We start from the raw sequence: 26,713 nt of genomic DNA, 5'->3' as shown, positions 1-26,713 counted from the left end.
CCACTGCAGTGCTGGGAACTGGGCTTGGCTCCTCACCCCCCATCAACCGACCAACCTTCTATACATAATACAACCATTCTTCGGCTGCTTTCTTCAGACTTCAAAGATTCGATACTTCCCATGGTCCAGGTAGGCGTGTCAGGTAGAAGTGTGAAGTTTAGAAGCAGTGGTAAGTGGTTTGAACCACTATCTACTAGAAGTAGCGATGTTGACTGTCGTAAGGTGCAACCCACAAAGTATGTACAGTAGAGTACTGTACGGAGTACCTCCGTAGTGTACCTTAGCCACTACTTGAATGAATGGTGTAAACTGTTTTACCCAAGCTGCAATAGGTGGTGCGGCGCGTTCACTTTGTGGGTTGCACCTCAGTGCCTCGCTTGGTTTCCACACTGCCATCTTGCCGCCAACTCCGAGGTTTCCGATGCTGCCAAGGTTGAATTCGGCTCAACAACCCCGAACCCAAATTGCTTGGCCTTTTCTCCGCCCACGAGCCGCCGACTCGGATTTCCATCGGTATTCAACACCCGGCTCCCAGCTTGTCGAGTAGGGAACCGTTGTCCGCCGCGGATAACAAACCTGGAAGCCAACCGCATTCAATTGATCTGTCAACGGCGTAATTCCCACACAAGATCCCCGCCCGGGCTGCCCCCCGCTCCACTTCTGCGGCCGGGGCACAGAACGCGACCTTGACGACAAAGGCAATCCTGCCGCCTTTCAGGCCTTCGGGCTCACCCCCGCAGCCCTCAGCGGCATTCCCGGTCTCCCCGAACCCCGCAAATGTCGGATGCGCACCAGAGTCCAAACCTCGAGGAGCTCACCCCGGAGGAGGCAAACCGCATCATCCATTCCCACCGCAAGGTGCGATACGGTGAGTAAACCCCGGCACCGCAGCCTGTTGTCATACATCGAGGTCATGTCGGTTGCTCATGTCGCCCCACTAGGCACCGCCTGCTGGCCATGCAGACAGAGGAAAGTCAAGTGTGACAACAAGAGCCCGTGCGAGAACTGCGTCAAGAGGGAGCATGCCCAGCTCTGCTCGTACAAGCCGAATCGATCGGCCACCGCAAAGAGTGCGTCCACTGCCCCGGACAGTACGCCAGCAAAGAAGAGGGCGCGGTCGCCCGACGAGCAGGATGCCCGAAGCCAGAGCAACGACGCTCGCGAGGCTATAAGCGCATACGGTGCGTAGACCGACAAACAGCCAGCTTAGCTGACCGCGTCGCTTACCGACCTTCTTCCTAGAGCCCGATGTCACCGAGACCACACGATATGTTGGCCAAAACAGCATACCAGCCCTGCTCAGAGAACAAACATCCTCCGCCAACGAGCAGCAGGAGGTCAACGGGATCCGCCAAGACATGCGCTCCCTCCTCGGGCTGGACAACTCGGCGCCCTTCCCCCTTATGTCCTCTCGCCACCTGGACAGACTGACCGCGGATATTGCCTCCGAACTGCCCTCGGACCGCGAGGTTATGAAGTACGCCTGTTCTGTGCTGTGCCAAGTTGGTTTCGGTGAGACTGCTTTGCTTACACGGCCCTGTCAGACTGTTTCGAACGTACAAGGAAATCCCGCAACCGTTCTGGGGCTTCGTCATCGACATTGACGACCTCGAGGCAAGGCTTATGGTCTACCTCGAAGACCGCGCAAAGAATGCAAGGGCCTCGACCAAAACGACGAAACGGGTTTCAGCATCTTGGCTGGCCATTCTCTTCGCAGTTCTCGCTGTCGGATCTCAATATCATGATTCACCGTATCATGTTCGAACCAGGGACTCGCAAAAGTACATCCAAATTTCCTTTCACTTCCTGAGGCTCGGGAACTTCTTACTGAGGTGAGCAAGACCCTCTCAATATCTGCCTTCACACGGGCCTAAGTTCCCCGCAGGCCGAACCTGGATTCTATCCAAGCTTTGCTCATGACCAGCTTTGTGCTGCTGAACGACATGAAGGCCGAGGCCTCGTGGGCATTGCTCGGGCTCACTTGCCGGCTGGCACAGTCGCTTGGCTTACACCGAACGCAGCCACTCGACGGCCGGCATACCCCTGATGCAGTCAGGAAGGAAATGTCAAGGAGAAAACTATGGTATGTCCAGGCCTGGTCAGACGAACCACAACCCAGGCATGTGCTTACAGTACGCCAAGGTGGACCTGCCGCTGGCATGATACCTTAACTTCACTCTCTTTTGATCGGTAAGTTTGAAGTCCCACGTCGTCCCAACCCGACGGCGGGGGGTTGCTAAACAAATCCCTGATAGACCCCCAATGACGAATATGCCTTGCTGTCCGATTCCTCTATCTCCGACCGCAGATACCGAGGGGTGGGCATACCTTGAGGCCATGTATCATCTCTGCCAATTCATCTCCGAGAGGCTAAACCCCGACGCCGCTGCAAATGCAGACTACCGGCAGATACTTGATAACTGCCGGGTAGTCGAGACTATCCGTGACAAGCTTCTACTGCAACTACGCAGCAAAGAGGCGTGCAAATCTGCGTTAGACCGGCTGCAGCATTTCGCAATCCGACTTCACACATCCTTCATCATATCGGTGTGCTGCCGGCCCGCCCTACTGCAACGTGACAGTAACCGGCTCGATGCTCCCCAGAGGAAATTTCTCGCGGGCAGGTGCAAGCTAAACTTGGCCGAGACTGTGCGCATGTTCCTCGCTATGCACCAGCTCTCCGTCATTCCCACAAGGTCTTGGGCATTCACCTACCACGGCCTATCGTCGGCCGTCCTGTTAGGCATCCTGGGAGAGACGAAAACCGACCCTGAGGTCCGTCAACTGCAGGGAGACCTCATATCGGCGCTATCGGCAACAGCAGCGAAGGAGCAGACGTCTCCCCAACCCCACATACGCAGGTCGGAGCACGACATTGAGCTCTCAGGCCCCTTGTCACGAGCTCTGACGGCGTTAAAAAACATCTATGACCACGGGTCCGTGATTGCTCCATCGCTCAAGAGAGAAGGAAGCATCTCTGTAAGCGGCTCGGGCACTCGCACCCCCTCACAGTCCATGCTGCCCGCCCATCTCATCGGCAGTGCCATGCCCGGGCAGGACGCACAACTAGCACGGGGTGTCCAGGCAGACCTAGATCCGCACCAGAACGCGGCATTGGCGATGGCAGAGCTGCAACAACAAAACGGCGGCTCCGTGGCCGACTTTTCGGCTGGGTAGGTCACCCCCTTCTTTCTCAGTCGACCGATAGCTGACCAATCGCGAAGCAGGGTCCCGTTTTCTCAGATGCCTCAGCAGCAGATGCCCGACATATCCAGTTTTGATCCCAGCACGTACATGTCGCCGATGGATCTGTACGATTCCATCTTCTGGGGTAGGTGGCATATCCCGGCAACTGAGCTTTTTTGGGACTCCAAGTAGCCCGGCTGACCTGGAATGTAGAATCGCCTGACCCGTTTAATACCGGGATGGACTCGATGAACTTTGACTTCCTCGCCCATCCTCCGCCTGGCCAGCCACCACAGCAGCAATTCTACTTTTAGGGAGTGTCGCGTCTATAATGTAGCGTCATTTTCTCCATTGTCGGTAGTCACACAAGAATCGGGGATGCAATGGGCTCGGGACAGTGGCACTGCCAGTCCTTTCGGGTTGGAGAACTGGATGTATCCATCTCACGCCGAATGCAGCTAGCATATATCAGAATCCGTTTTGTCATCATGTTCGACCGATCGAATGGAGTGTGCTATGGGTTAGGTCCCTACACCGGGGACACCGCTAATTAGAGCTTCTATGCTTGCCCACGCGTTAATTGACATTGTAAGGCCAATGTCTACAAAACTGGCCAAGTAATAGGGATGCTAACAACGAACCAAACAGTGTCGCCCTTCTTTGGGGCGCCCATCATCACATCCCCTGAGACTTCCCTCCTGGCAGAATCAACCCTCCAAAACCTCCAACGCCACCGAAGAGCAATTCAGCCCCCTGACCGGCACAACCGCGCTCCCATCCCTCGACATGTCCAACTGCATCCCACAGCCAAGCCAATACCTCACCTGCTCCTCATCAACCCCATCACCACCACCGTCACCATCATCACTCCTCCCATGACAGCTCAACCTCCCCCTACCACCACCACCACCACCACCCTCATCTCCATCCCCGTTACCACCCCCAACAGCACACTCCAACGGCGTGTAATATCCCTCCAACGAACCCCCTTTGCCCACCGCCCCCGCCGCCACAAACCAGACACTACTCCCCCCTGCCCCCCCTGCCCCACCCTCAACTGCCTCCTTGATCCCCAGAGCCGCGACATAGGGCATGCCGTGCTGGTCAAGAAACCGCTCGTCGTTCGCCACGCACAGATGCCCCGCGGGCCCGACGCTGAAGGAGCTTGCTCCGGAACGCTGGCTGGTGAAGAGCAGACCCCGTCCGCTGGTGCGGAGGTACCAGTTGTGGAAGGGTCCGTTTTGTTGGGAGATGCGTATGGAGAAGCCTGGGTTGGATGGGTCGCATGCGGCTGTTGGTGAGGTGAATGTTGGGGGTGGGGTTGAGGTTGAGGTTGAGGTGGGGGTGGGGGTGGTCAAGGGCGTGGAGGTGTTGAGGTAGCGGGAGGTGTTGAACCATCTTGCTGTTCCGGTTGTGTTTATGGCTGGGAGCGAGCTGAGGTTCAGCCAGCGGTTGTGGGTGAGGGTTGCTGTCGGGTGGTGGTAGGTGGGTAGTGTGCTCTTGAGCAGCCAAGCGGGGAGAGTGGTTTGCGGGTTGGCATGGGCTGTGGCTGAGTGGTTGGCGGGTGGTGTTGTGGTGAGATTACCGAACGGTGGTAGCTTAACCGTCGTCGAGTTTCTGGCAAGCGGGGTGACGGTCAGACTCGATGTGTTGGTGTATTGGGCGGCGGAGTTGAGATACCGCCCGCTGGTGGTGGTGTCCTTGGGTAAGGACGCGGGAACTGAAGTGCTTCCCCGGACCGGTGTTGTCACAGTGACCAGTGTCGTGGCATTTAGCACGTAAACCACTGGGCTCTTACTCGGACGGAGTGACTCCATGGTTGTATTGCTGAAGGCTGGCGTCATTGCCGGGAATCCGTCCATGATTCGACGGAAGGACGTTTCAAAGCCGATGGATGAAGGAGCTGAGGTGCTGCTGGAGAAGGCCGGTGCCGGTGTATGCGTCTCAGGCGTTGTGGTCTTTTGGTCTACTGCTGAGAAGCGAGTTATACTGGAGCTGAGGGATGTCGGGCTGCTACTTGCTCCCATAGCAAGCGTCCGGTTAGCTGGATAAGAAGGCGCTCTCGTCCCGTTCGCTGCCGCCGTCGTGGTCAAAGTGAAAGTCGTAATGTCTGCCGTCACAAGCACCGTCGAGCGAGATATGCTGAGGCAAGTACATGGACCCGAGTAGGCGGTGCCCGACAAGCAGACCAAGGTCTTGGTCGAGTTAGCAGATATGCCATGGGAAGCTCGTCGTAGACTTGCAGGTGATGTCTGAAGCGTCGTAGTGCCATGTCTTGTGAGATTTGTCTTCGTTGACGGGAAGGGACTGGCAACCGTCAAAGTTGTCGTCACGGTGCTGTCCAAGTCGTCAGCAGTCGCGTGAGCGTTATTCTCACCAAAATCGAGCCGGCAATGGCAACATACCTCAGTGCCGATGTTTTCGTGACTTGCACCACTGAAACGCAACCAGAATCTGTACTCAAGGTACTAGCAGCCGAACCTGCTATGTTTCCCTCAGATGAGTTTGAATTCAAGGGCACCTCGGCCACTGCTCTGCCCAGCCATGCTGCAACGATTGCTAACGGAATGATGACAGCCCACATATCATGTACGATTTCCGTGTTATTCTCAGCCCGAGGTTTCACATCCCATTCCTCGGCCTCGCTCGCTCCTGGAACATTGCAGTGCGTTGGCAGGTATGGATTTGGGCTTGCAGGCGAGGCATTGTTTTCTATAACCCCTGGTCGGCGGAAGCCAAACCTTGGTTTCCCAGATCGATCGTGTTGTACAGCGGTACCAGAAACCGGTTTTTGCGTGCCAGGACAGGGTGTACTCCGGTGTAGGTACTGCGGGTTGGGGTTCGCAGGAATTCCCATATTGTGTTCCCTTGTCCTTAGCTCAGCAGTTATACCGAACCTGCAAGGAACGTCTGCCCCGTTCCTGAATTTGATTACATGCCCATGCTGTCAATGCCATAGTCAACTTCAAGACGGATGCTACCGGACCTGGAGTTCAGTTGCAATGGTGAAAGCCGACCGCCCGACTGGATCACACAGTTTCTTGTTCGCAACTTAAGTAGCCCATACTCAATAAAGCTCTGTACATACTGCCATGCACGTAAGTTAGTGTTGGGATGGCGCGATGGTTGGTGATCTTCAGCATCTAAATGATTTGGGGCTGTTGATGGGATGGTTTGATTGTGTGAGATGCGTACTGAGGTATATATACCGCACATTTTGCAATCCTCCCAACCAATCACTACGGCTGGTGCCAACACCAGCAGATCTTCCGTAGTATAGTGGTCAGTATGTGAGCTTGTCACCTGTCGACATCGCTCGAGACCCGGGTTCAATTCCCGGCGGGAGAGACCTAATTTTTGCTTCCTTTTTTTCGCCCCTCCATCCCCTCCATTGTTCCCCCCTCCGTCTTTCCCCCCTTAGCGAACCGAAGAGTTGGGTCAGATGCTAGCGAAGTCTTGCTTCCATCAAGCAACGATGAGTTCGTCCAGGTCTCACCTGGCTGGTAACCCCCAATCGGCGTTCGGCGACTGGCGGGATTGGGTGAGTGGGGAGGGCGTGTTGAGCATGTGAACCCTCTCCAGATTTTCTTTGCATCCCCATCAACCCGCTCAACACCTTCCTTATCTGGGGTCTTCTCCACGCTGAATTTGCCTCGTCTAAGTTGAGGCTCAGGCACCTCGGGTAGTTATCTTTGAGCTTTCTGTATTTACTGTGAAGTTTTTCCGTTTCCAGCCCCACGGCAGACCGTTCGAGAATCGAGACCTGTTTCGCAATTCAAATTTAAGATCTGATGAATTTCACCATTTGATATCCCGCCTCAAGTTTCTTAGAAAACCGATCACCGTCCCGGACCATGTCGGCGTTAGAGGAATTCTCGATGGACCTGCCCATCATCGATCTCGATGTCTTTCTTCAGCAGGGGCGAGACTCTCCTGAGGTCAAAGCTGAATGCACCAAGGCAGCAAACGCTTTGATCACATATGGCGCCCTGGTGTTGCATGACTCTCGGGTGGCAGAGGAGGACAACACCGTGTTCCTCGATCTGCTTGAAAATTACTTTGCCCAACCCGAGGAACTTCTCAAGAAGGATGAGCGCCCAGAGTTCAGCTACCAGATCGGAGTAACTCTGGAGAACACGGAGAAGCCAAAGTGCGCCGTCGATGAGCCGTGTCTGCGTGTGATTGAACGACTTGCTCCCTCGGAGCGGCCGCTGGACATTACGGGGCACCACCCGGATCCAAAATGCAGATTCTTCTGGAGGATGGTCGAGCCACCGCCCTACAAGACGCAGTTTCCAGGGCTGAATGCCGACAACGTCACCCCTGAAGCGCCCCATATCAAGGAGCGCTGGGGCCCAGTGATGAACAAATGGGGCTCATCTATGAAGAATGCGTGAGCTGTTCCAGAGCCTTGCACACTCGGTTACACGGGTTATCTAACTTCGCATGGCAGCGTTGAAGGCCTCGCCCAAATGACCGCCGTGGGCTTGGGACTACCAGCAGACACATTCAAAGATGCTGGTAGATACGGGTATGACTCTCATCAAACACATACCCATTTCACCGCCAGGGGAAAAATATCTAACCCCTTAATCCTAGGCCTCATCTCCTCGCGCCAACAGCCTCCGATCTCTCCAAGTACGGCAAGAAGGACACCATCCTCGCCGGCTTCCACACCGATCTCAACTTCCTAACCATCCACGGCCGCTCTCGCTATCCCGGCCTGCACATCTGGGCACGCAACACAGGCAAGCGAATCCCAGTCAAGATCCCCCAAGGTAACTACCTGCTGGTCCAAGCGGGCAAGCAGCTCGAGTACATCACGGGCGGTCTCATCAAGGCCGGCTACCACGAGGTGGTGGTCAACGAACGAACAGTCCAGGTGATCGAGGACCGTAAGACACGGTTCCCCGAACGGCCCTTGATCCGGATTTCGTCGACTTTTTTCTGGCATCTGTCCTCGGATTATGACCTGGCGCCGATCCCCGCGCTCGCCGAAGAGGCGCGGCGTGTCCGGGCTGAGCAGTTCCAGCTTGGTAGAGATGAGGGCGAGGAGGCGGAGTACCCGCCTATCAAAGTCGGCGAGCAAGTTTCAAAGTATGTTATTCTTGCTCTGTTGTTTCGGTATACAAACTGACGCCTGTATTAGTGAGTTGAAGCATATCGCACTGATGGCATGACATATCGTCAAACACGCACAGCGTGACCTTGTGTGGCTAGTTGGGAGTTGGAGTTAGCTATTGCGCGTGGACTGAGTCGAATCGTCGGCCACGCATTATACCACAGCAGGCAAGTATCAAACGGGGGCATGCTGTAGAAAGTAAAGGAATCAAACGAATCTACATCGTGTTGCAAACAAGCATTTACTTTGACTCACTCCCTCATGCAGCTGAGGCTACGGTCACCTACTTGTAATACTCAGTCGTTCTCTTTGGTCATCGCTTCCCTCTCTATTCTATTCAGACACCACTCGGTCGGTATATAGAAAAGACATCACTGATCACTAATCTTTCGCCCTACAAGATGAAGAAGGCGTACGATGAGTACAAGAAGGCCATCAAGCGGCTCCCTGAATGGGCTCAGAAGCGGGTGTTTGGTCAATCTTCGCTTGGCTCATCGCCGAAGCATATATTCATGTTCGTTATTTAGGTAGTCTACACGCTACACTACCCTACGGGCAACACTCCCTCATATCCTCATATCCTCATCCCCTCATGGCCGCTGACTCCCTCTTAACAACCCCCCGACTCATCCTCATCCGACCACATATACGCCTCCTCCGTATCCGAGTCGGTATTGTCCTCATTCGGCCGATGATGCGCGCCATCCAGCACCTTGCGCACCCTAAAATCGTACTGGCCAACCGCCACATCCACACGCGCCACGTACCACGGGCCGGGCACGTTCCGAATCGCCAGCAGCTCCTGCGCCGTCGGGAAGAGAAGAGGCCGTCTGACGGGCTGAGGCGGGCACGACCCAAGCTCGTACAGCGAGCAGTAGGTCTGGTTAAACGCCCGCCAGTTGCCGCTGGCCACCAGCGAAGGCTCGGCGTGCGTGGCGTGGGCCGCGACATAGTTGATGATGCCGTCCAGGCAGGGCACGACGAGGCGCGTCGGCTGCTGCTGGGTACTACGGCTCTGCGTCACGGCGAGATTCTTGTTGATCGCATACTGACGGTCGAGTCTCCGCAGGACTTGGTAGGCGACGCAGATTGGGTTGGAGGTGTTTTGCTCGTTGAGGAGAGCCATGAGTCCCTCGTGGTGGTGGACGGCGCCGGGCCCTGCAATGGGGAGGGTTAGCCTGAACAGCTTGGTTTCGATGATGTTCATCAGGTCGGGGATGTCCCAAACGCGGAGATCGTCTCCCTGGTAATAGGGGTATCGCCTGGCATAGCCGGCCTGACCAAAGTCAATGAGGTAGAAGTCAGGCATGGTTTCATGAGATGGGAAGTGCAGCATCACATTGCCGGGATGCAGGTCGCCATGGAAGATTGGCATCCCGGGACCTGTCTTCGTGTACATTACACGCAGGGTCTCGAGCATCTGGCGAAGGAATCGAAGGACAAACCCGTAATGGAGGCTTACCCCGCGGTCCCAGCAATGCTCGACAAAATCATGAAGGGTGCCCCCGTTGCAGAGGCTCCAGAATGAAACCTTGCTATACTTATTCGACCCCTCGCTGGCGATGGTCGCGTTAGACAGTAGTTTTGGGATGCGAAGGCGAACATCACCGCCCGCGGCTGCAATCAGAACCGGCACAATGACAACCTCGTTATGGAACTCGGCTGCGGGCCGAGTCCGGGCTTCCCGGCGATCAACGTTAGCGTCGTTCTCCTGTCCTTGAAGAAGACGACGATGGAGGACCTTCCGGACCGCCAACTCCCCTGTCTCGCAATGGTAAACGAGCTGGGCTTGGCAAGTGTAGCCAGCGGAAAGCTGGTCAACGAACAGGTAATGGCCACTGACGTCCATAAAGAGGGCGCCGTACATTGTGGTAGCCGCCATGTGATGTTGTCACGAGGAATAGGGTGAGATATGGGGAAGACGATGGGAAGATTGGTGGTTGATGAAGTTGCTGGTAAAAGCGGCTGTTGACGAAGTCGATGGTAAAGCGGCTGTTGATGTTATCAGTTCCAGGGATAAATCAGAGTCGTTTTTATATGTGTTATTTATAGCCATGTATTTGGTAGTTGTAGTGAGCAATTATCTTCGTGACGGATACTTGTCCTCGAACAGCGAAGAGGATGTGGTGTTGTTGCTCGCTGCTAACACGTCAACAGTTCGAATTCTACCAAGCCTGTTTTGCGCATACAGGCTTTGACGGGTCTCGAACAGTATTTTAAACCGAAGCCAAACAAAGATTCCGGGAACCAGATCGTCTTCTGTGTGAGATAGCCGCTGCTCTCTGTTCCCCCGACAGAGATGCTAGCTTTGTAGAATGCGTAACTCCCGACAATAACTTCCGCCACGGCATAGGCGATGCACTGGGGACGTAGCGAAACCGGTAGGAGGAATAGGGCCAGGTTTGGGCATTGATTCAGATTCATGAGGGGCGTTGTCTCGCCATCTAAGTATGGCTCGACGGCGCAGCCCTTGCAAAGAGCGCAAGCTCCGCTAACTGACAATCAAAATTGTGATATCATCACCGGCCTGGCCGCTTGGGACGGGCAAACCCCTTCTTCACCTCGGCTCTGGGATGCAACTCGGCAAGAACTGCCTCCTCTGTGATCTCACTCGGCTCCTCGACTTCAAACTTCTTGTCGGGAAGCAACCTCGCTTCCTTTTCGGCAATATCCAACAGGGCCCTCTTCATCAGCGGGTACATCATGCGGAACTTGATCGCCTTGGTGCTAGGGTTGCTGGGACATGTGTAGAGAAACAGAAGCGGGCTGGTCTCGCTGCCGTTGTACGAGTGCGTAAACCTGTAAAAGGTAAAGCGGGGCTCCGTTGTCGAGATTGCCTGCGCCAGCTCTGGTATCGAGGAAGGGGTTGCCTCGTTGGGAACGAGCTCGACAGATTCCGAGTCGGGGTTGATTTTCTGTGAAGACGGGGAGGCCGACATGTCAGCACTAATGATGCGTAGGTGGTACTGATATGCGGATCTGTTGGCACTCACTAGCATAACCAAGGATCTGTCAGTCCCCGAACCCAGCTCTCGCAGGGCCGCCATGGCAGGTTCTGCAACCGGCATGGCCATGTTCTTGCTCAGATGGAGCTCGCGCGTGCTGGTACCCATTCCAGCTTCCTGCTCGGCGCGCCGCACCTCGCCTAGGCTCCTTTCCTCCTCGGTAAGAGGGGCCTCCAATGCCGTGTGTGCGTCATGTTTCTCGAAGCCGGCGCTGGTGAGCTCTTCGGCAGTGGTCGCAAAAATAGTCTCGCGGAAGTGCTCGCTTCCCAGCTCGCGCACGAGAGACAGGCGCGTCGAGGAGAACAGCATCTTCTGACGCACCGGAGCGGGATCGGGCACATACGTCACGGCAACGAGGGCCGGGGTGGACGTATACCGGCGTAGGATGATGTACAGGGCTTCATTAGGCTTGATGTGCGGCTGGAGGAGGGTGTCGACATTGGACGAGAAAGAGCTCCCGGGAGATGACGCTGTCAGCAGCGTTAGAGGCTGCAGCTTCTCGGACGAGATGGTAGCGAGGAGACCAAAGTGCCTGTCGGAGGCGAGGAGCTCATTGAACTGGGAGACCAGCTCCTGCGAGGCTGCAATCAACCGGGAACACACGCCATCAGCCGCACAGTTCTCTCAATACGTAAAGCGTGCTAGGGTTGTGGTGGTTCACCTGATATTCCGGACTGCATCACGAGCTCGTCGCAGGGACTTGACCCGCAGAATTGTGAAGACGAGACACAGTGCACCTTCTGTTTTGTTTATCGAGCCTCCACGTTGTTGGAGGGAACCTGGTACCGCTGTCACGCAGTGGGACCATCAGATGAAGTGGGGGACTGCGGGGTGCAAGGCGCTGCGGATTGCGGAAGGCATTTTGCCCCATTTGGCGACAAGCTGCGCGGTGCACCTTCCTGAGTCCTGTCACTTCTGTCTCCATCCTAAGGTAGATTCATCCCAACGACAAGTTCCAGTTCCACGACCTTAATCTCACTCCATGGATCGATCAGTCCCTGAAGGAATCTTGGAGTTGTTTGCTCCCAAGTTCCGCTGCACCCATCATTTATGCCAAAGCAGTAACATTGGGCTATCGATCCGGGCCGTTTGGACCAACGTGAGCAGACACAAGTTCCAGGCATAATTGCAGAGTTGCAATGAGTTCTGGACAAAATAGGCAGCCACCCCTATCCGAGGCGAGACATGAGGGAATTGTCACGACATTGCAGAGAAATTTACGGAGTTTTTCCCCTTCTCTTCTTCATTTCAGCCTTTCCGCCACTCTATGTATTCGGTCTTGTATCTGTTCTCTGGAAGCTCTCTGTGCATTAAGGTACCTATCAGAAGATCCAGGTATACAAACTGGGTCTGCCGAGCCCTGATCCTTGGCCCCCAAATTCAACGTCCTAATTTGGAAGCTGTCGTTTCTGTTGCCAATCATCACCGGCGCCTGTTCCAGGGTCGTTAACGCTTTCTTGGCAAAGCAAGGAACGGAAAATATCCTCGAGTGACTCCTTTTTCTCACAAGCCCGCTGCATCAATCGTTCTCTGTGTCTCTCTTTCTCGATCACTTGTCGCTCGTTCAGATACGTGTATAACACGATTCACCATGTCGATGTAGATCGGCGTTCCTTCACTTACTCCCGTCGTTCTTTTACCTAATCAGTTTGGCGTCAGCCACCGCGCGAATGGCGCTTCACACTCGCTTATCAACCATCGCCATCTGCGCCTTGGGCGCCACATCAACCGCCGCATACGTCCTCCTGCCCTTCTCCCAGCACAGAGATGTGCCCGTCCATGGACTCACAGCGCGCGCTGCCTCAGAGCAGGCAGGGCTCTGGTCGGCAGGTGGCTTTGCCTGGGTTGTGAATGTCACAGTTGGCACGCCCGGCCAACCGCTGTCCCTCCTCGTCTCGCCCTCTGCCGGCGACACGTGGGTGCCTGACGCGAATACACTAGACTGCTCCCCAACTTGGTACTACCGCAACTACTACGGAGACTACGAGGACTACTCGTACTATGACGAGCTCGAAATACCCGACCCTAGTTGCCCTTGGGGCAGCTACAACTCCTCCCTGTCCCAGACATATCTTCCCGCGAACTCGCGTTACAGCGATTTCATGCCCAACTACGTGGACGACTTGTACGCGTCGGGCGAAAACATCACCGACAAGTTGGTGGTGGGCGGCGTCGAGATGGACGACTATCCCATGGGTGTAGTCAGGACGGCCAATCGTTGGATCGGAGTGCTTGGACTCGGCAGCAATCGGTCCGTGAGCTACTCTAGCGGCGGCTATCCAAACTTCATGGACCGCATGGTTTCGTCCGGCAAGATTGCTACCCCAGCGTACAGCATGTGGCTCGACAACCCAGAAGGCTCATCCGGGGGCCTGTTGTTTGGTGCCGTCGATCAATCGAGATTCACAGGCAGTCTGCTCCGGTTGCCAGGGAAGTCCCCATATAGTTACTCATACAGCGGTTCTTTTGGTGTTACCCTCAACAGCATCAACGGCACAACCGACTCGGGATCTGTTATGCCTCCCGTCAAGTCTAATGACTTCCCCCTGGATGTCACTATTGGGCCTGGAGAGCTCTTCTCCTACCTCCCTGAGCTGCTAGCCGACAAGATAGCAACCATGGCCGGGGCCACCTACAACAAGACATTGGCTTATACCACAATCCCATGCGACGCTGCCAAGACCAATTCCTCCAGATTTGTTTTTGAGCTGGGTGGCACCGGGGGACCTTCGCTTAATGTGCAGCTCTCTGACCTCATCATTCCACTGAGTACCATGTCGCCAGACTTTACCAGCTATAGGTACCGGAATTTGACAAATGTGTGCCTCTTTGGTGTCCAAAAACGCACCACCAGCTCCAGCTCATCCAGCTCCTCGTCGTCATCCTCATACTACTACAACCTCGGAAGTTCCTTGCTCCGACGCTCCTACCTCGTGTTCGACCTTGCCAACCAGGAGGTCGCCATCGCCCCAGCCAGGTTCTCTTCCGACGCGCCCTCACCTAGAATTGTAGCCTTCGAACAATACGGGGCGTACGCGCCATCCGCTGCCTTGTTTTGCACCAGCTCGTCATGCAGATCTGACTGCGGCACCGCCGGTTGCGCCGGTCCCACGTCGACAAACGGCGTGTCTTCCCAGGCCCCCGACCAGATCTTGGCTGACTGGGAAGCCGACCACTGGCGAGACGTCGCCATCGGCGTTGGTGTGGGCTTTGGCGTGCTGCTACTTGTTAGTGCAATTGCGGCTGCCGTCATCTTGAAACGCCTCTGTCTGGGGGATCGAAAAGGAGCTGTGACGGAGAAAGGAGGCGAGGAAGCAGGAACAGAATCTCAGCCATCTGAGACGGTTCAGGGTCCGCCTGAAGCGCCTGTCGCGCAGGGACCGCCGGGGCCTTTGCCGGTGATTCAAGAGAGACAGGAGGAAGGTGCCGCGGCCAATGTCGTAGCCCCTCAGCTTCCTGCTCTCAGCTCACAACTCTCGACTCCCATGGTGGCCCCGGCGCCTGTATCGAACCCAGGTCAAGACGCGGGTGCCAGCAGTGAGGCAGCGGGGCTAGCTGCTGGTGCATCATCGCAGGCCGCGCAGCCGAGTGATGAGCCAGCTGTTGCGGAGTCATCACAAGGGAAAGGAAAGGAGGTAGAATCTGGCGGTGGTGGGAAGTAGAGTCATATCTAGCAAACTGGGAGTACTAGAACTGGAGGACATCTGGTCGCAGTAGTAATTGTAATAGATACCCCATTGCATGTTTGGCGCCTGACTGTTACTTTCGGCGGCATGCTTCCCTCGACCGTGATGACATCTCCCTACACCACCATCGGAACAGTCTTGGCTCGCCCACAGCAAACCGGTATTATTTGCTTGCAAGCCACCACCATCAAAGATGGATGCACCCAATCCGGCGAGGCTTCACTCACTCACATAATAAACCTGTGAGTTCAGCGAACCAATGTCGATCAGTTCATTGTTGACAGGCCTGAGACTTGAAGTAAGGGATCTGACGTCATGACACCCACGTACGTCAGCCGTCACTTACAACAACACCACCACCTCTTGCCTTTCCTGTATTAAAAGCCATCTGTTGTTACCTATCCAGTTTATCAGTACCATCACCAATTCGTGTGCTAAAGAATCACACCAACTGAAGCCAGCAACCCTACCTGAACCCGAACCAACACAAACCACAACTCAGCACCAACACAAACACCAACATCAGCACATCGAGTCATCATGGCCATCACCTCAGCAATCGCCGACTTCCTCAAGTCCATCGCCGAGCTGCTCTCGTCCGTCTTTGGCACAGCCTACTCCATCGTGCACTCCTTCATCACCGGAGTCTTTGGCCTCTTCAGCGGCTTCTTTGCCCTGGTCGGCGACCTGGGCAAGGGCGTGGTCGACCTTGTTGGCGGGGTGGGCAAGTTCGTTGCCAGTAAGTTTTCCATCATTCCCTGTTTATTTTACTTGTTTTCCTTCCTTGCGGTTCTTTGCGTGTATCATCTCCGTCCGTCGGTGATCGGTCCGTCTGGCAGGACGCCATTGAGTCTGTTGTCGGCTTTGATGCATGATTCTGTTGAAGGAACCGCCTGATGGGACCTGACCGGACTCACATTTGGCGACTGGTCGATCCATTTGCTAATCACTCACTGCCAGGCAACATTGTCGTCTTGGGCGTGATTGCTGCCGCGGGTTATGCATACATCACCTATGTCCAACCACAACAGCGCCAGGGACGCAAGCCGGTGGGCATGAATGGTGCCGGCGCGGGAGGGAAGAAGACCAACTAAACTGAGTCGCTTCATTCCAATTCAAATATTGAAGGCAAGAGTGGGGTTTAGGCCGGGGAAATCAGTTACCCAAGGGATCGCCTGGTGACTGAGGAGTGCGTACTGTTTGAATATGTATTGGGTGGGACTATGTGGAAGTTGTTTGGGAGTTTACGTTGGGAGACTGAATGCTTGAGTTATGATGATCAAATGATACCAGGGCGGCGTATGTATGACTGTAACATCAGATATGAGGATTGGAAGCAGGATGAAATCGCCATGAATTCAAATAGTTGAGACTTGAGAGTCTTGTGGTTGAATACAAGACGCTCGAGGAGCCGAGGTCTAGCATACGGGAATGGAACCATGCAGACATGTATAAGCACCATCTGCAATACAAGCCAGTGAGTGGATGTCTGTCGTATACTCGACTAATAACAAAGTAAGGAGCAGAATATGACTAGAGTAGCGCTCAACACCAAGTCAGGCAACTCTCGCTCCATGATCTGTGCGCTCAAATGCCAAGCTATACCGTACTACCGCTTGTTCTATATAAATCGCAAAAATGTCGAAATATATCGGGTATCCGTCCATGATTACTGTGACAAAACTCATGTAGCTGTCTAGTATTTCCGTTAAACATCCCTCAGACCATGAGTCACTCAATCCATCAGCGACTCGACCGCCGTCTCATACTCCTCGTCACCCTTGCCCTTCTGGACAATGACGGGATACGGAGCCAGATTCTCGTCCGTCTCCTTCTCCTTCTCCTTCTCCGACTCGGCATCACTCTTCTCCCCATCCTTCTTCTTGCCGCCGCGTTTGGTCTTCTCGATCTCGCTGTCACCCTCGTACGCATCCTCATCCTCCTTCTTCTCGACCCGGCTGCTTCTGGCACCGCCGGCGTTGGCCTGCGCATTGTCCAGGTCGACGCCGCCCTTCTCGCCCATGCCGTCCTCTTCGAGCTCGCCGCCCTCCATGACGATCCGCAGCTCCAGATCCTCGTCCTTGGAGTAGACTCGCAAGCCGACGACGCAGATGGCATTCCACGGGTCGGGCTCGTTCTCGTCTTCGGTATCATCGCGGTACTTGCTGACCATGGTGGTACCCGGAGGCGGGGGTGCGGCCATGCGCGGCTTCCGCGACATGTCGTCGCTGCTGTAGAGTTCTTCCCAGTCCTCGATTGGCGATGCGCTCGACTCGCCGTCCGATGTGACATACATGTTTGGCGCTCGCTTTGAGGACTGGTTCTGCCCATTGCCCTGTCTCGTCCCGGAAGTCCCGGAAGTGGTACCACTTGTAGTCTTGGTGCTAGGAGCTGGTGGAGGGGGAGGCGATCCAGATACCTTGGAGGCATCGACAGGCGGTACAGGCACCTTCTCCTTATCCTTCACGTCCGTGCTAGGTACCGAAGAGGCGTCACTCTTAGGGGTGAAAGTCGGGCTGCCGGAAGAGTCTGAGGCGCCTGATGAAGGAGGGCCAGAGTCTTTGCCTTGCGCGTCCTCGGCCTTGCCTTTGGTCTTGTCTTCCGTCTTGTCCTCAGCCTTGTCTGTCTTCTTGTCGTCAGATTGTTCTCCGGCTTTCTCTTCCGACTTGTCGTCTGTCGTCTGATCCGACTTCTTCTCAGGCTGACCATCCTTCCTAGTATCCAGAGTCTCATCGGTCTTGCCGTCGGACTTGTCGGGAGTCAGCTGCCCAGACTTCTCGAGTGTAGGTGTCTCGGCGGGAGTGGGGATTGGTGTGGCGTCTGGAGATCCATCGTCTTCGGGCTTCTTGCTCTCAGTCGTTTCGGACGACTTGTCCTTTTGCGTATCAGGACTGTCTTTGGCTTCTTCGCCTTGGGCCTTTTCATCAACTGCCTTCTTGTCTTCCGTCTTGGATGGGTCTTCGGATGCTTTGTCGTCTTTTGCTTCTTCCTTGGTGTCTGGATCTTGCTGTGACACCTTCTTATCTTCCGGCTTGGGAATGTCTTCGGTCTGGACTCCCTGGTCCTTGGGCTTCAACTCTTCAGCTTGGCGCTTCTTCTCCTCCCTAGCCGCTTGCTTAGCCTCGAGCTTCTGATTATTCTTGCGGCCCTGCTTCTTGGTTATCTGACGGTTGAGATGTCGCTTTTCCCACAGCCGATGGCGCTCCTTCACGCGGGCCGAGCTAGCTTTCTTTTGGTCCGCTTTCTTGCGCAGTCTCCTGACCGCCTCGAGATGGGCTGCGGCCTTGCTGTGCGCCAAGTCGTAAGCATATCCAACCTGAGCGAGCTTCTCGTTCTCGACCCGCTTTTTGCACTCGCGCTTGACGACATCTTCGACGCTGGGGAGGTCAGTATCGCGCTCGCCCACCACGCTGATGAAGACGCTGTAATTGCCAGGGAGCATCGCGGGCAGCTCAATCGACACGGACCTATCCATGAGATAGTTACCGTGGCTGCGAACGATGTAGTCCTCCGGGTCAGGGCGGTCCTGTTCATGCAGACGGAACTGCAAACGGAAAGAGTATTGGCCATGAAGTCCCTTGAAATACCGATTGTCCAACTGGCTCAGCACAAGGACCAAGGGAGACTCGCGGGTCAGCTTGATGTGGAACTTTTCGTGATATTGTGGCTTCCAAGGCACATCCACTCCAATCCACCTCTGGCAGCAACGCCAGTCCGGATCGCGGAACAGGCGTGTACGGTCAAAGTGCTGATATTTGCGCAAAAGATCCTCGTACGAGATCCAGAAGACGCTGTCGCTGCCAAATTGGTGGTTCAGCTCCTCTTGCACTTCGGTGGTCCACTCTTTCGAGCCATCGGACCAGGCACCTTCCCATATACCCTTCTTGGTCTTTCCCCAAGGGTTCCTGCGAGCCCACCGCTGTCAGTCGAGGTTCAATGCCCACACCCACAAGCCACGTTTCCTCTGCAGAAAACTCACCTTAGCTTCACCAAGCGGGTGCCATTCTTGAGAGTCCGAGCTTCCATAACGACATACGCATGTCCTTCCGAGATACCGTCGCGATCTCCATAGCCGCCATCCAGAAGGCCGGTGCTGCAGCCAAAGAGGAATTCTTCGTTGACCCTGCTGAGTTCATTTTCCCAGAAGCCATCCAGGTCGAGGATGTCCGATGCTAAGAGCTCCGTGGTAACGCCACCCGAAAGGTCTTCCAACCCTTCCCCAATCCAGCCCCCTGACAAGGACGCATAGTCGCCGTGGGCTTTGGCGTACGCCTTTTCGATGAGGGGGACCCAGGTTTCGTTCTGGTCCTTACACTGAGCGAAGAAAAGCGCCTTGGACCCCGTCTGGTATGTCTTGCGATAGACGCGCTCGACGTCCTCGCGGTCGATCTGCTGCAAAAGGTCACGTTGCATACTCGGAGAATCCCAGCATGGTGACTTAAGGTACAATTTGTCGTCGATAATCGAATAGATCCACTCGCCATCTGGAGCCCATCGTTAACTTGGCGGTCTTCAGGCAGCGCCGGCAGGTTTCGGTACTCACCCCTGTAGAAAACAAAGCCATAGATACCAATTTTGGTATCATACTCGACGCAGATGCGCTTGATGCCATCCTTCACATTGGCCAAGCCCGAGAGGCTAGCCATCAGCCAGCAGTCCCCGAGACTGCCCTGCTTAACGTCGGAGCCACTAATGTTCGCCATAAAGGTCGGCTTCTCATAGATCTCGTGGACGCGCTTAACCGCCTTTGGCACGATGGAGCTAGGGTTCATCATGGTCGACATGCTTAAATCGAACTTGGTACGGCCAAGGCTGTTGAGACAATGACCTTTCTCCATTTTGAGATCCCAATCCTACAGAAAGCCTGTTAATGCCCGGACGGTATATGCGAGATCCCATGATCCACGTGGAGTGCGGCCCGCCATGCGGCCAGGCGGGAGGCGGGGCCCGCGGAGCACAAGCGAGCGAGGGCAAAAAGGGGGTCACTTACAATATCCCAGCCCGGATCTCGGTACCGGGTGTTGACCCGCCGACATTCCTGGATGATCTTTCTCACTTTCCGCCTGCATTCTTCAGCAGCACGTTCATAACCCGCAATCAACAACTCGTTGGACCGATCTGAGATGGTGGGCGGTAGCACTGGGTCGAAAGGTAACACGGCTAGCGCCTTGTTGAATCGCTTGTTGCTAAACCTTTTCCAAATGCGATTTATGCTCTGCTGCGGCGGCAGCTTCCTCTTTTTCTTCTTCTTGTTGGCATCGTTCTGGTTTGTTGTAGCGGGTACGACGCTTTTGTGTTTTCGGTAATTATATTCACCGTCCGACTCGGAGGACGACGAGTAGCCGTACATGACGGGCAGGGGGAACCAGTCTCGGTATTAGGAACTCGGCGTGAGGTCCCTCCGTGGGAGTTCAGGTCAAAGTGTTTCTCGACGCCTAGGTCTCGTAAGGACGGATATATACGCGGGGCGGGGGGCTGAGGAGAGAGTTGTTGGTAAATGAAGGGAGAAGGGAACACCTCCTAACTAAAGAGTGACTTGGAATATATCTGTGAAGCCAGGCAGCAAGGTGAGTAATGGGTCTTTTTTAAAGAAGCAGAGCAAAGGAGAAGAAGGGACCGGGCAGAACAAAGGAGACTATAAGAGATAGGGTGGCAGGTGTCAAGCGGATTGTCCGTTGTTGGTTCACCCTGCGGGCCGGGCTCGGTCTGAGCGGTGGCGGGAGGATGGGGTTCTAGAAACGATCGGCTCTCCGGTCCCTGGCCGAAAGAGGGGCGGCGGGCGAGGAAAAAGGGGATGAAATGCAGGGACTGGCTTAGCGGCACTCACAGACAAAGGAGCCGAGTCGGGATACCGCTGTATTGTTATCAGGGACGAATCGTTATCGGCATGGCGTTCGGATGGATCCCGCAGTCCTACCCAACTCCGTAGACGACAGACGGAATGGTAGCAAAGTCACCCGGTGCCTGCGCCGAGGCGGTGTCGCAGGTAGATATATATAAGGTACGCGTAAGAACCCGGAGCCTTGCCTACGCATGTCAATAAGCCACAAACATCGCCAAAAGCCTCAACGCATCGAGATCACTTGGCGCAGGTCACCTGTAGCCAAGCCGAATCCCGGTCGACTCGAATCCCCCAGCCGAACATGATGGGACTGGACCAATGCGATTCTGTACAGGCACTAATGAGACTCACCGACTATCTACACAGCAAGCGTAAGCAGCACCAAGGCGATCCGTACCCAGGTAGGTAGTCCAATTCGCATTTTTCGCACCTATATGCTGGTATTCAGGAGCTCTTTCCACTCAATGGCTGTGAAACATCCTCGATGTTCTCTCGCCATGGTGGTCGGCAAAGTCTTGCCGGAAATGCTGGTTCGGAGAGAGCGGCTCTGCAAAATAGGGAGGTAGGGAGACACCTTGTTGGCACTCAACGCTCCCCGACTCATCAACTTTGCCAGAGTGGGATGCGATGCAGCGTGAAAGTTCTCAACACCGCAGCCTGCGGCAAGAGGACAGGGATTTTTACTGGAGCACACGACAAAAGGCGAGGCTTGCGCAGTGCCGGTGGCCAGTGGACTGGAGGGTCAGGTTCCACCTGACGACTCACCCGCCTTCCGAAAGCCCACTCAGACTGGACCGTGACCCGCTGACACTGTATGCGCTGGTACTAAGATGTACTGTACGTAAATACCTGTTACTCACTACTAAGGACGCGAACCATCAGGGTTTATGTGATATGTTCAAAATCGCCTCAGCATCAGGCTAGCAAGACGACTCAACTCTCTTGAATAAATCTCTGTAAATAGATCAAAATCTTTTCTTGCTGATCGAAGCGGCATCGCTCACAATTTTGTATGTGCTTACTTGTGTTGCACGATTCGGTACTGTACTGTACAGTACAGTACATGATTACTGTCACCTGTCTCTGAGATTTCCGGTGGCGACGGCAAGGGCCCCCACTGCTTGGCGGTTAACTCACGTTAACCCCGCTCAGGACCTCCGACAGGCGAACCCGTCTGTCAGGATACTGACTACTCGATCGGATAGCGGCGACTTCGCTTTCTTCCTGCTGCTCGATGCTGCTCGATGCTGCTCCCTTGCTTAGGAGTTAAGAGAACATAAAACGAGGACATCACATTGGGCACTGATATGCGAGAAAAGAATGGATCCAGGAACGATTACTGGTTATTGTCAGACGGCAGCTCCGGTTCAAGTCGCCCTCTGAGCGTCGAGACTTGCTGATCTTCCGAGTCCCTTCCACCAAATACACACTAACGTTAACTAATCTCGAGCTAATGTAGTACAATAAGCGCTTCGGGATGGAAGGTCTCGGCGCGGCGAGGCGGTGACAACTGACAGCCACGGGTACGGTGGCCAAACTCAACCCTCCAACACGTTTTTCGACTCTGACGATCCACTGCAATTCTTACCTATCTCGAGCCTATGTCGTCCGTGCTGGACACCATCTCGATCATACACTAGTGTCTGGTTTGTTTGAGAATTTGGCAGGTCCAGTTTTCACATCGCTTTGTTCGGCACCCATCCACAGATCGACGTTTTTATCACCCTCGGCAGTCGGGAATCGCAAGATAGTTCAATCTTTTGAGTTTGCGGCAATCAGGGCCTCAAGGGTCCTCAGGGTCTTCAGGGTCCCTACACTACAGCTCTCCACCACACCCATTTGTATGTACGTTGGAGAGCACCCGACATGATCGAAGGCATCGCTTAAGCGCCGCACAGTGTCACCTGCGAAACCGCATCACAACGGTCATCCTCGACCGTCGGAAACCAGTTGGGACATCATGTTGTTAGTTGAGCTTCCAGTCGCTACACATATGACTGCCTTACTAACTAAAGGAAGATACAAGCTTGCCACTGCCTCGCTTGGTATTTTATGTATCCCCCATACAGCCGCAACGATCCACCTGGGAGGCTGAGAACTTACTGTGTAATCCCCCATGCGGCGATGTCCACAGTCTCGGGACCGCTAGCCCCACAGCCAGCTGATCTTGAGTCGCGCAACCATTCCGAGTTTCAATCCGTTTCGTTTTCGTCCAACTCAAGTCACCAATGGCCACTCCCAGCATCTCTCCTACCGTTTCCGTGCATGCCGCGATAGACCTCAGTCGTTCTCGTATTGCAGTCTGGCTGTCATTATGGAAGAGATGGTGAGCGACACTATATCATGCAATAGTTGAGGTACAATCCATGGCGATACCCTTGAAAGCCAGATACCTCGCCATACACTCTACAATGCCCTTATAAATGTCTTCGGTAACATTTCCGGGCACAGGCAGCTTCAAGATTCTAGCCAACGGCAACGTTATGAGAGGACATGGAAAAGGCCTGTTAAACAAAAGAAAAAAGGACAGCATAGCCGACTCGGTGTTCTTGTGTGAGACGAAAACGGCAAAAGCGAACCCTTCGCCGGGAAGGCTCATACCAGTGCCCTACCGCGTGCCTATATACCGTGCGACATCTTGCGAGTAAGAGCCAGGTAGAGACGGCCGCTAGTGGACACGAGAGCATAAAGGCGGCTCCTTGGTAGTCGTTACTGATGATTGCTTCATCATCACCTCGAAAAACCCAAGTCAGAAACCGTATGACTACCAGCTCACCCTGCCCGTGTACTATACCAATGTGTTGATTTAGAAGCTTACAAGCTACAAAGGAAGTATCCGGCCCAGGCATTCCAGTTATCAGCCTGAGCCTTCGCAGACTTTTCCCCTAGCAAGCCAGGCACAACATTCCCATAACTTCGTGAAAACTGATCAATGTGTCTCAAGCTAGTATAGACGGTCAAATGTGTTTAAGGCGAGGGAGAAATAAATACACCAATCAGACTTTCGCTTATTGCCTAACTAAGCGCGTTGGAAACAGGATTCGAGTTAGTTGATACCTACTTAACCTGGGGCATCGTACCTGTCTTCTGCAGTGACACGTCTCTCAATGCGATTGTTGTCTCTTTGTCTCAGACAAACCCATCACGACTCTTTGCCGTGATGTCATGTCTCTGTCTGGATGGAGTTAGTGTTAGCCACGAATCGAATCATGGCTCCCTGGCAACAGATCAGCTGACGCCATGCATCAAACCCCTGATATACCCAACAAAACCCCTGAAATGTTCAAGGGAATCTCAATCAACATTTTTTGCTAATAACCTTAGTGTACCTACTTACAGTACCTACCCTCAACGAGACAAGATCGGTTCCGTCGATTCATTCAACATGAATTCGAAGCGTGACCGGCCACTCAACATTGCTATCCTGCTCAATTCCTACCGCTCACCCTTTATCACCGAGATCCGGGACTCGTACATTCGCACTATCGGTGCTATTTCTCATGATGCCTCTCTCTCATTCTTCTACCCTGCCGAGAAACCTGATGACTTCCCCGACCCCGAGAAATTTGATCTTATAGTCATTGGAGGCAGCAATACCGACCCTCGCAAGAAGCACCAATGGATCCTGAGAGTCCACAGTTTCATCCTAGATGTTGTAGCCAAACACCCCGGCAAGAAGCTCTGCGGCATTTGTTGGGGACATCAAACCATTTCCATGCTGTTCGGCGCCAAAGTGGTCGATATGGAGGTTCCTGAGGTAATAAACGCGAACACTGCCCTGCCTCTCCCTCTAGCCCAGTCACACCATGCTAATCTGCTCAAAGTTGGGAGTCACCGAGGCGAAGCTCACCCCGGCCGGGCGGCGCTTCTTCTCGCGGCATACCGGCAGCGGAGTGCTTCTCCTTCAACAGCACCATCGCCGAGCGGTTGGCTCACCGCCAGAAGGCTTCTCAGAGTTGGTGTATGGGAACCAGTCCTTCCTGAGCCATAACAACGCTATCCTCACGTTACAGGGGCATCCTGAAAAGGACGCCCAATGCGCCATGCTGAGGCTGCGAGACGTCACAAGGTGGTTTGGGGTTGAGGATGGAAATCAGACAGCCCTAGACAGGTTTAAGCGAGCCATGGAGAGGCATCATCATGGCCCAGAGGTCTGGGAGAAGGTCTTGGATTGGGCACGGGACAAGCGTCCAAAAAGCGGGATTCAGCCCTGAAAAGGGTCGGTCAGGTAGCCCACTGTGGATTGATGGATTATGAGTGCTTGCCAGTCTTGTGGCAACGGACGGCCGAGTTGAGCACAACCTGTAAACACGGCTTCAGAGGTCACGGCGGTTAGATCCGTCCCCTGAAGAACATGGGAATGCTGCGGGTCGACATCTCGTGGTGCATTAGGTCGTGGCGGTATTGGTAAACTCGGTCTCAACCTGGAAACTCTGAGCACACGCTATTTCACAATCGCCCACCGACTCTGTTTTCCGCCGACCAAGGCGTCATATTGGCACAGGCTGCAGAGGGCACAGGAGAGGAGCGACAAGGGTGAACGCCAGGCTTGTATTGCGGGCGACGAGGAGCTTAGTGGAAGATCAAGCTTGCATTAACAAAACAAGCTAGCTTAACGCCGTCCCTTTTAGATGCCCATGCATGCGTAGCATCAGACCCGAACCTGAATATCAGACCCAAACCTAAACCTCCCTTTGTCCAGCCCGCAAAGAAAGCCCTGCAATTCAGCCCTAATAATCGGCAGCGCCAGTTTGAGGGAACTCGAAAACGACGCCGCGACCTGTGAGGCGCCTGTAGACCTCAGAGTAGGTATCCAGCCTGTAATCGACACCGCCACGCTCCTTCTCGTCAAGGATGACCTTGAGCGTCTTGGAGCCGTCCTCCTTGGTGCGGAGGCGCTTGCCGACAATCTCGACAGGGTAGACGAGGTCGGTAAGGATGGCGTCGTGCACAGCCGTGAGGGTACGCGAGCGGGGGCGCTTCTGCTTGAGGGTGTTGCGGGAGCGGCTCGACCGCTTGGGGCGGGGAAGGATACGGCGAGCAGCCAGGATCAGGACATGGCGGTCCGAGAACTTCTTCTCCAGCTCACGGGTCAGGCTGTCGAGTCACGCGTTAGAAAACCTGCATGGGCACTAAGAGAGGGGTTTTCAACAAGGACTCACCGCTGCTGAACCCGGTGGAAGCCCTGCAGGGAAGGGACGGGGACAAAGATGACAATTGCCTTCTTGCCGTGGCCAACTTCGATCTGTTCCAGATCCCAAGTCAGCATGCGAGCTCCAGGATGACCATGCAATCAATCCTTGGACCGCACCCGTCCTATTCCGCGCGCCTTGTGGATGTTTTTGATGTTATGGCTGTCGTGCAAAGCGGGTGGGCTTTCGTGGCCTCCGCCAGCTCGCCTTCCAATGTGCGATCAACATTCCAAAACGCGACGACCTTAACCGCGGCGATGACACAATCGCGCTCACGATGTCGGTGGAACAGGATCTCGGGTTTGGTTTCGTAGGATGCGCAGCTGTCGGCCACAGATTGGGGCTTCAAGAGCGGATTCTCACCTCACGGGCAGAGACAAACTGCAGGGGCCGGAGGGCGACCTTGAGGTCGGCAGTGTTGGTCTCGAGGTCGTACAGAGCGCCAGCAATGGCGGTCTCCAGCTCAGACGGGTTCTGGCGCGATGGGCTGTTCGCCGCGATCTTGTTGAGCTGAGGGGCACTCATGTTGGCGGTTGTCGACGATGATCGGGGTTGGGAGGGATCTTCGAATCGCAGTCGTGGGATAAAGCCTATGCCAAAGTTTCAAGCGAAAGGAAGCTAGGGTTTGCAGCCCTCAGAAATTTTTGGTGGACCGGAGTCGAAACGGGCAGGCGGTGTGA

General features: G+C 54.7%; 11 protein-coding genes and 1 non-coding gene across 12 annotated transcripts; 6 read left to right on the top strand and 6 right to left on the bottom strand.

Annotated features, from left to right (window-relative positions):
- Positions 1–364: 364 nt before the first annotated feature.
- On the top strand, positions 365–3,547 carry N656DRAFT_783227 (uncharacterized protein). The gene is made up of 9 exons (XM_064815907.1): positions 365–868; positions 942–1,181; positions 1,243–1,477; positions 1,545–1,832; positions 1,886–2,083; positions 2,143–2,190; positions 2,256–3,173; positions 3,225–3,331; positions 3,400–3,547. The coding sequence occupies exons 1-9, from the start codon at positions 778–780 to the stop codon at positions 3,498–3,500; spliced, it is 2,226 nt and encodes a 741-aa protein (XP_064666890.1). The 5' UTR covers positions 365–777; the 3' UTR covers positions 3,501–3,547.
- A 173-nt stretch (positions 3,548–3,720) lies between these two features.
- Positions 3,721–6,325, bottom strand: N656DRAFT_831713 (uncharacterized protein). The gene is made up of 3 exons (XM_064818635.1): positions 6,275–6,325; positions 5,592–6,121; positions 3,721–5,523 (listed from the first exon to the last, which is right to left on the bottom strand). The coding sequence occupies exons 1-3, from the start codon at positions 6,278–6,280 to the stop codon at positions 3,894–3,896; spliced, it is 2,166 nt and encodes a 721-aa protein (XP_064666889.1). The 5' UTR covers positions 6,281–6,325; the 3' UTR covers positions 3,721–3,893.
- A 126-nt stretch (positions 6,326–6,451) lies between these two features.
- On the top strand, positions 6,452–6,534 carry N656DRAFT_t122. Its single transcript has one exon. It is a non-coding gene; the product is annotated as a tRNA-Asp (tRNA).
- Positions 6,535–7,040: 506 nt separating this feature from the next.
- On the top strand, positions 7,041–8,366 carry N656DRAFT_771167 (Clavaminate synthase-like protein; the record flags this gene model as incomplete). Its single annotated transcript, XM_064813835.1, has 4 exons — positions 7,041–7,579; positions 7,640–7,717; positions 7,786–8,283; positions 8,336–8,366. 4 exons carry the CDS (start codon positions 7,041–7,043, stop codon positions 8,364–8,366), a joined length of 1,146 nt encoding a protein of 381 aa, XP_064666888.1.
- Positions 8,367–8,811: 445 nt separating this feature from the next.
- On the bottom strand, positions 8,812–9,881 carry N656DRAFT_783225 (uncharacterized protein). The gene has a single exon (XM_064815906.1). The coding sequence runs from the start codon at positions 9,615–9,617 to the stop codon at positions 8,919–8,921; it is 699 nt and encodes a 232-aa protein (XP_064666887.1). The 5' UTR covers positions 9,618–9,881; the 3' UTR covers positions 8,812–8,918.
- A 946-nt stretch (positions 9,882–10,827) lies between these two features.
- N656DRAFT_791979 (actin depolymerizing protein) lies at positions 10,828–11,993 on the bottom strand (the record flags this gene model as incomplete). The annotated part of the gene is made up of 3 exons (XM_064817033.1): positions 10,828–11,223; positions 11,302–11,894; positions 11,975–11,993. The coding sequence occupies 3 exons, from the start codon at positions 11,991–11,993 to the stop codon at positions 10,828–10,830; spliced, it is 1,008 nt and encodes a 335-aa protein (XP_064666886.1).
- A 1,038-nt stretch (positions 11,994–13,031) lies between these two features.
- On the top strand, positions 13,032–14,966 carry N656DRAFT_688894 (acid protease; the record flags this gene model as incomplete). Its single annotated transcript, XM_064810636.1, has 1 exon — positions 13,032–14,966. A coding segment is annotated over one exon (1,935 nt), but the record flags the coding sequence as incomplete, so codon positions are not given.
- A 269-nt stretch (positions 14,967–15,235) lies between these two features.
- Positions 15,236–16,468, top strand: N656DRAFT_349642 (uncharacterized protein). The gene is made up of 3 exons (XM_064809328.1): positions 15,236–15,241; positions 15,299–15,738; positions 15,960–16,468. Exons 2-3 carry the CDS (start codon positions 15,540–15,542, stop codon positions 16,091–16,093), a joined length of 333 nt encoding a protein of 110 aa, XP_064666884.1. The 5' UTR covers positions 15,236–15,241; positions 15,299–15,539; the 3' UTR covers positions 16,094–16,468.
- Positions 16,469–16,734: 266 nt separating this feature from the next.
- Positions 16,735–20,349, bottom strand: N656DRAFT_771162 (cysteine proteinase; the record flags this gene model as incomplete). Its single annotated transcript, XM_064813834.1, has 4 exons — positions 16,735–18,904; positions 18,979–19,483; positions 19,543–19,852; positions 19,990–20,349. The coding sequence occupies 4 exons, from the start codon at positions 20,347–20,349 to the stop codon at positions 16,735–16,737; spliced, it is 3,345 nt and encodes a 1,114-aa protein (XP_064666883.1).
- Positions 20,350–23,217: 2,868 nt separating this feature from the next.
- Positions 23,218–23,846, bottom strand: N656DRAFT_349434 (uncharacterized protein). Its single transcript, XM_064809327.1, has one exon. It carries the CDS (start codon positions 23,688–23,690, stop codon positions 23,349–23,351), a length of 342 nt encoding a protein of 113 aa, XP_064666882.1. The 5' UTR covers positions 23,691–23,846; the 3' UTR covers positions 23,218–23,348.
- Positions 23,847–23,958: 112 nt separating this feature from the next.
- N656DRAFT_783221 (class I glutamine amidotransferase-like protein) lies at positions 23,959–25,445 on the top strand. Its single transcript, XM_064815905.1, has 2 exons — positions 23,959–24,598; positions 24,666–25,445. The coding sequence occupies exons 1-2, from the start codon at positions 24,002–24,004 to the stop codon at positions 25,053–25,055; spliced, it is 987 nt and encodes a 328-aa protein (XP_064666881.1). The 5' UTR covers positions 23,959–24,001; the 3' UTR covers positions 25,056–25,445.
- A 126-nt stretch (positions 25,446–25,571) lies between these two features.
- Positions 25,572–26,558, bottom strand: N656DRAFT_801100 (ribosomal protein S7e; the record flags this gene model as incomplete). The annotated part of the gene is made up of 3 exons (XM_064818078.1): positions 25,572–25,938; positions 26,004–26,086; positions 26,397–26,558. The coding sequence occupies 3 exons, from the start codon at positions 26,556–26,558 to the stop codon at positions 25,572–25,574; spliced, it is 612 nt and encodes a 203-aa protein (XP_064666880.1).
- Between the last annotated feature and the right edge of the window lie 155 nt (positions 26,559–26,713).

The sequence above is a fragment of the Canariomyces notabilis genome (genome assembly GCF_033297395.1).
Source record: "Canariomyces notabilis strain CBS 508.74 unplaced genomic scaffold N656scaffold_26, whole genome shotgun sequence".
NCBI lineage: Eukaryota > Fungi > Ascomycota > Sordariomycetes > Sordariales > Chaetomiaceae > Canariomyces > Canariomyces notabilis.
Note: the sequence above shows the minus strand (reverse complement) of the source record. Positions and strands in the feature narration are given on the sequence as shown.

What these genes read in the sequence shown, in the direction of transcription:
- N656DRAFT_783227 (XM_064815907.1), top strand. Translation starts at nt 778, where the DNA reads ATGTCGGATGCGCACCAGAGTCCAAACCTCGAGGAGCTCACCCCGGAG. An exon ending in CCACCGCAAGGTGCGATACG is followed by an intron (nt 869 to 941) that starts GTGAGTAAACCC and finishes TCGCCCCACTAG; the next exon opens with GCACCGCCTGCTGGCCATGC. An exon ending in TCGGACCGCGAGGTTATGAA is followed by an intron (nt 1,478 to 1,544) that starts GTACGCCTGTTC and finishes CGGCCCTGTCAG; the next exon opens with ACTGTTTCGAACGTACAAGG.
- N656DRAFT_831713 (XM_064818635.1), bottom strand. An exon ending in ACGAAAACATCGGCACTGAG is followed by an intron (nt 5,524 to 5,591) that starts GTATGTTGCCAT and finishes CGACTTGGACAG; the next exon opens with CACCGTGACGACAACTTTGA.
- N656DRAFT_783225 (XM_064815906.1), bottom strand. Translation starts at nt 9,617, where the DNA reads ATGCCTGACTTCTACCTCATTGACTTTGGTCAGGCCGGCTATGCCAGG.
- N656DRAFT_349642 (XM_064809328.1), top strand. Translation starts at nt 15,540, where the DNA reads ATGGCCATCACCTCAGCAATCGCCGACTTCCTCAAGTCCATCGCCGAG. An exon ending in GGTGGGCAAGTTCGTTGCCA is followed by an intron (nt 15,739 to 15,959) that starts GTAAGTTTTCCA and finishes ACTCACTGCCAG; the next exon opens with GCAACATTGTCGTCTTGGGC.
- N656DRAFT_349434 (XM_064809327.1), bottom strand. Translation starts at nt 23,690, where the DNA reads ATGCCTGGGCCGGATACTTCCTTTGTAGCTTGTAAGCTTCTAAATCAA.
- N656DRAFT_783221 (XM_064815905.1), top strand. Translation starts at nt 24,002, where the DNA reads ATGTCATGTCTCTGTCTGGATGGAGTTAGTGTTAGCCACGAATCGAAT. An exon ending in TCGATATGGAGGTTCCTGAG is followed by an intron (nt 24,599 to 24,665) that starts GTAATAAACGCG and finishes ATCTGCTCAAAG; the next exon opens with TTGGGAGTCACCGAGGCGAA.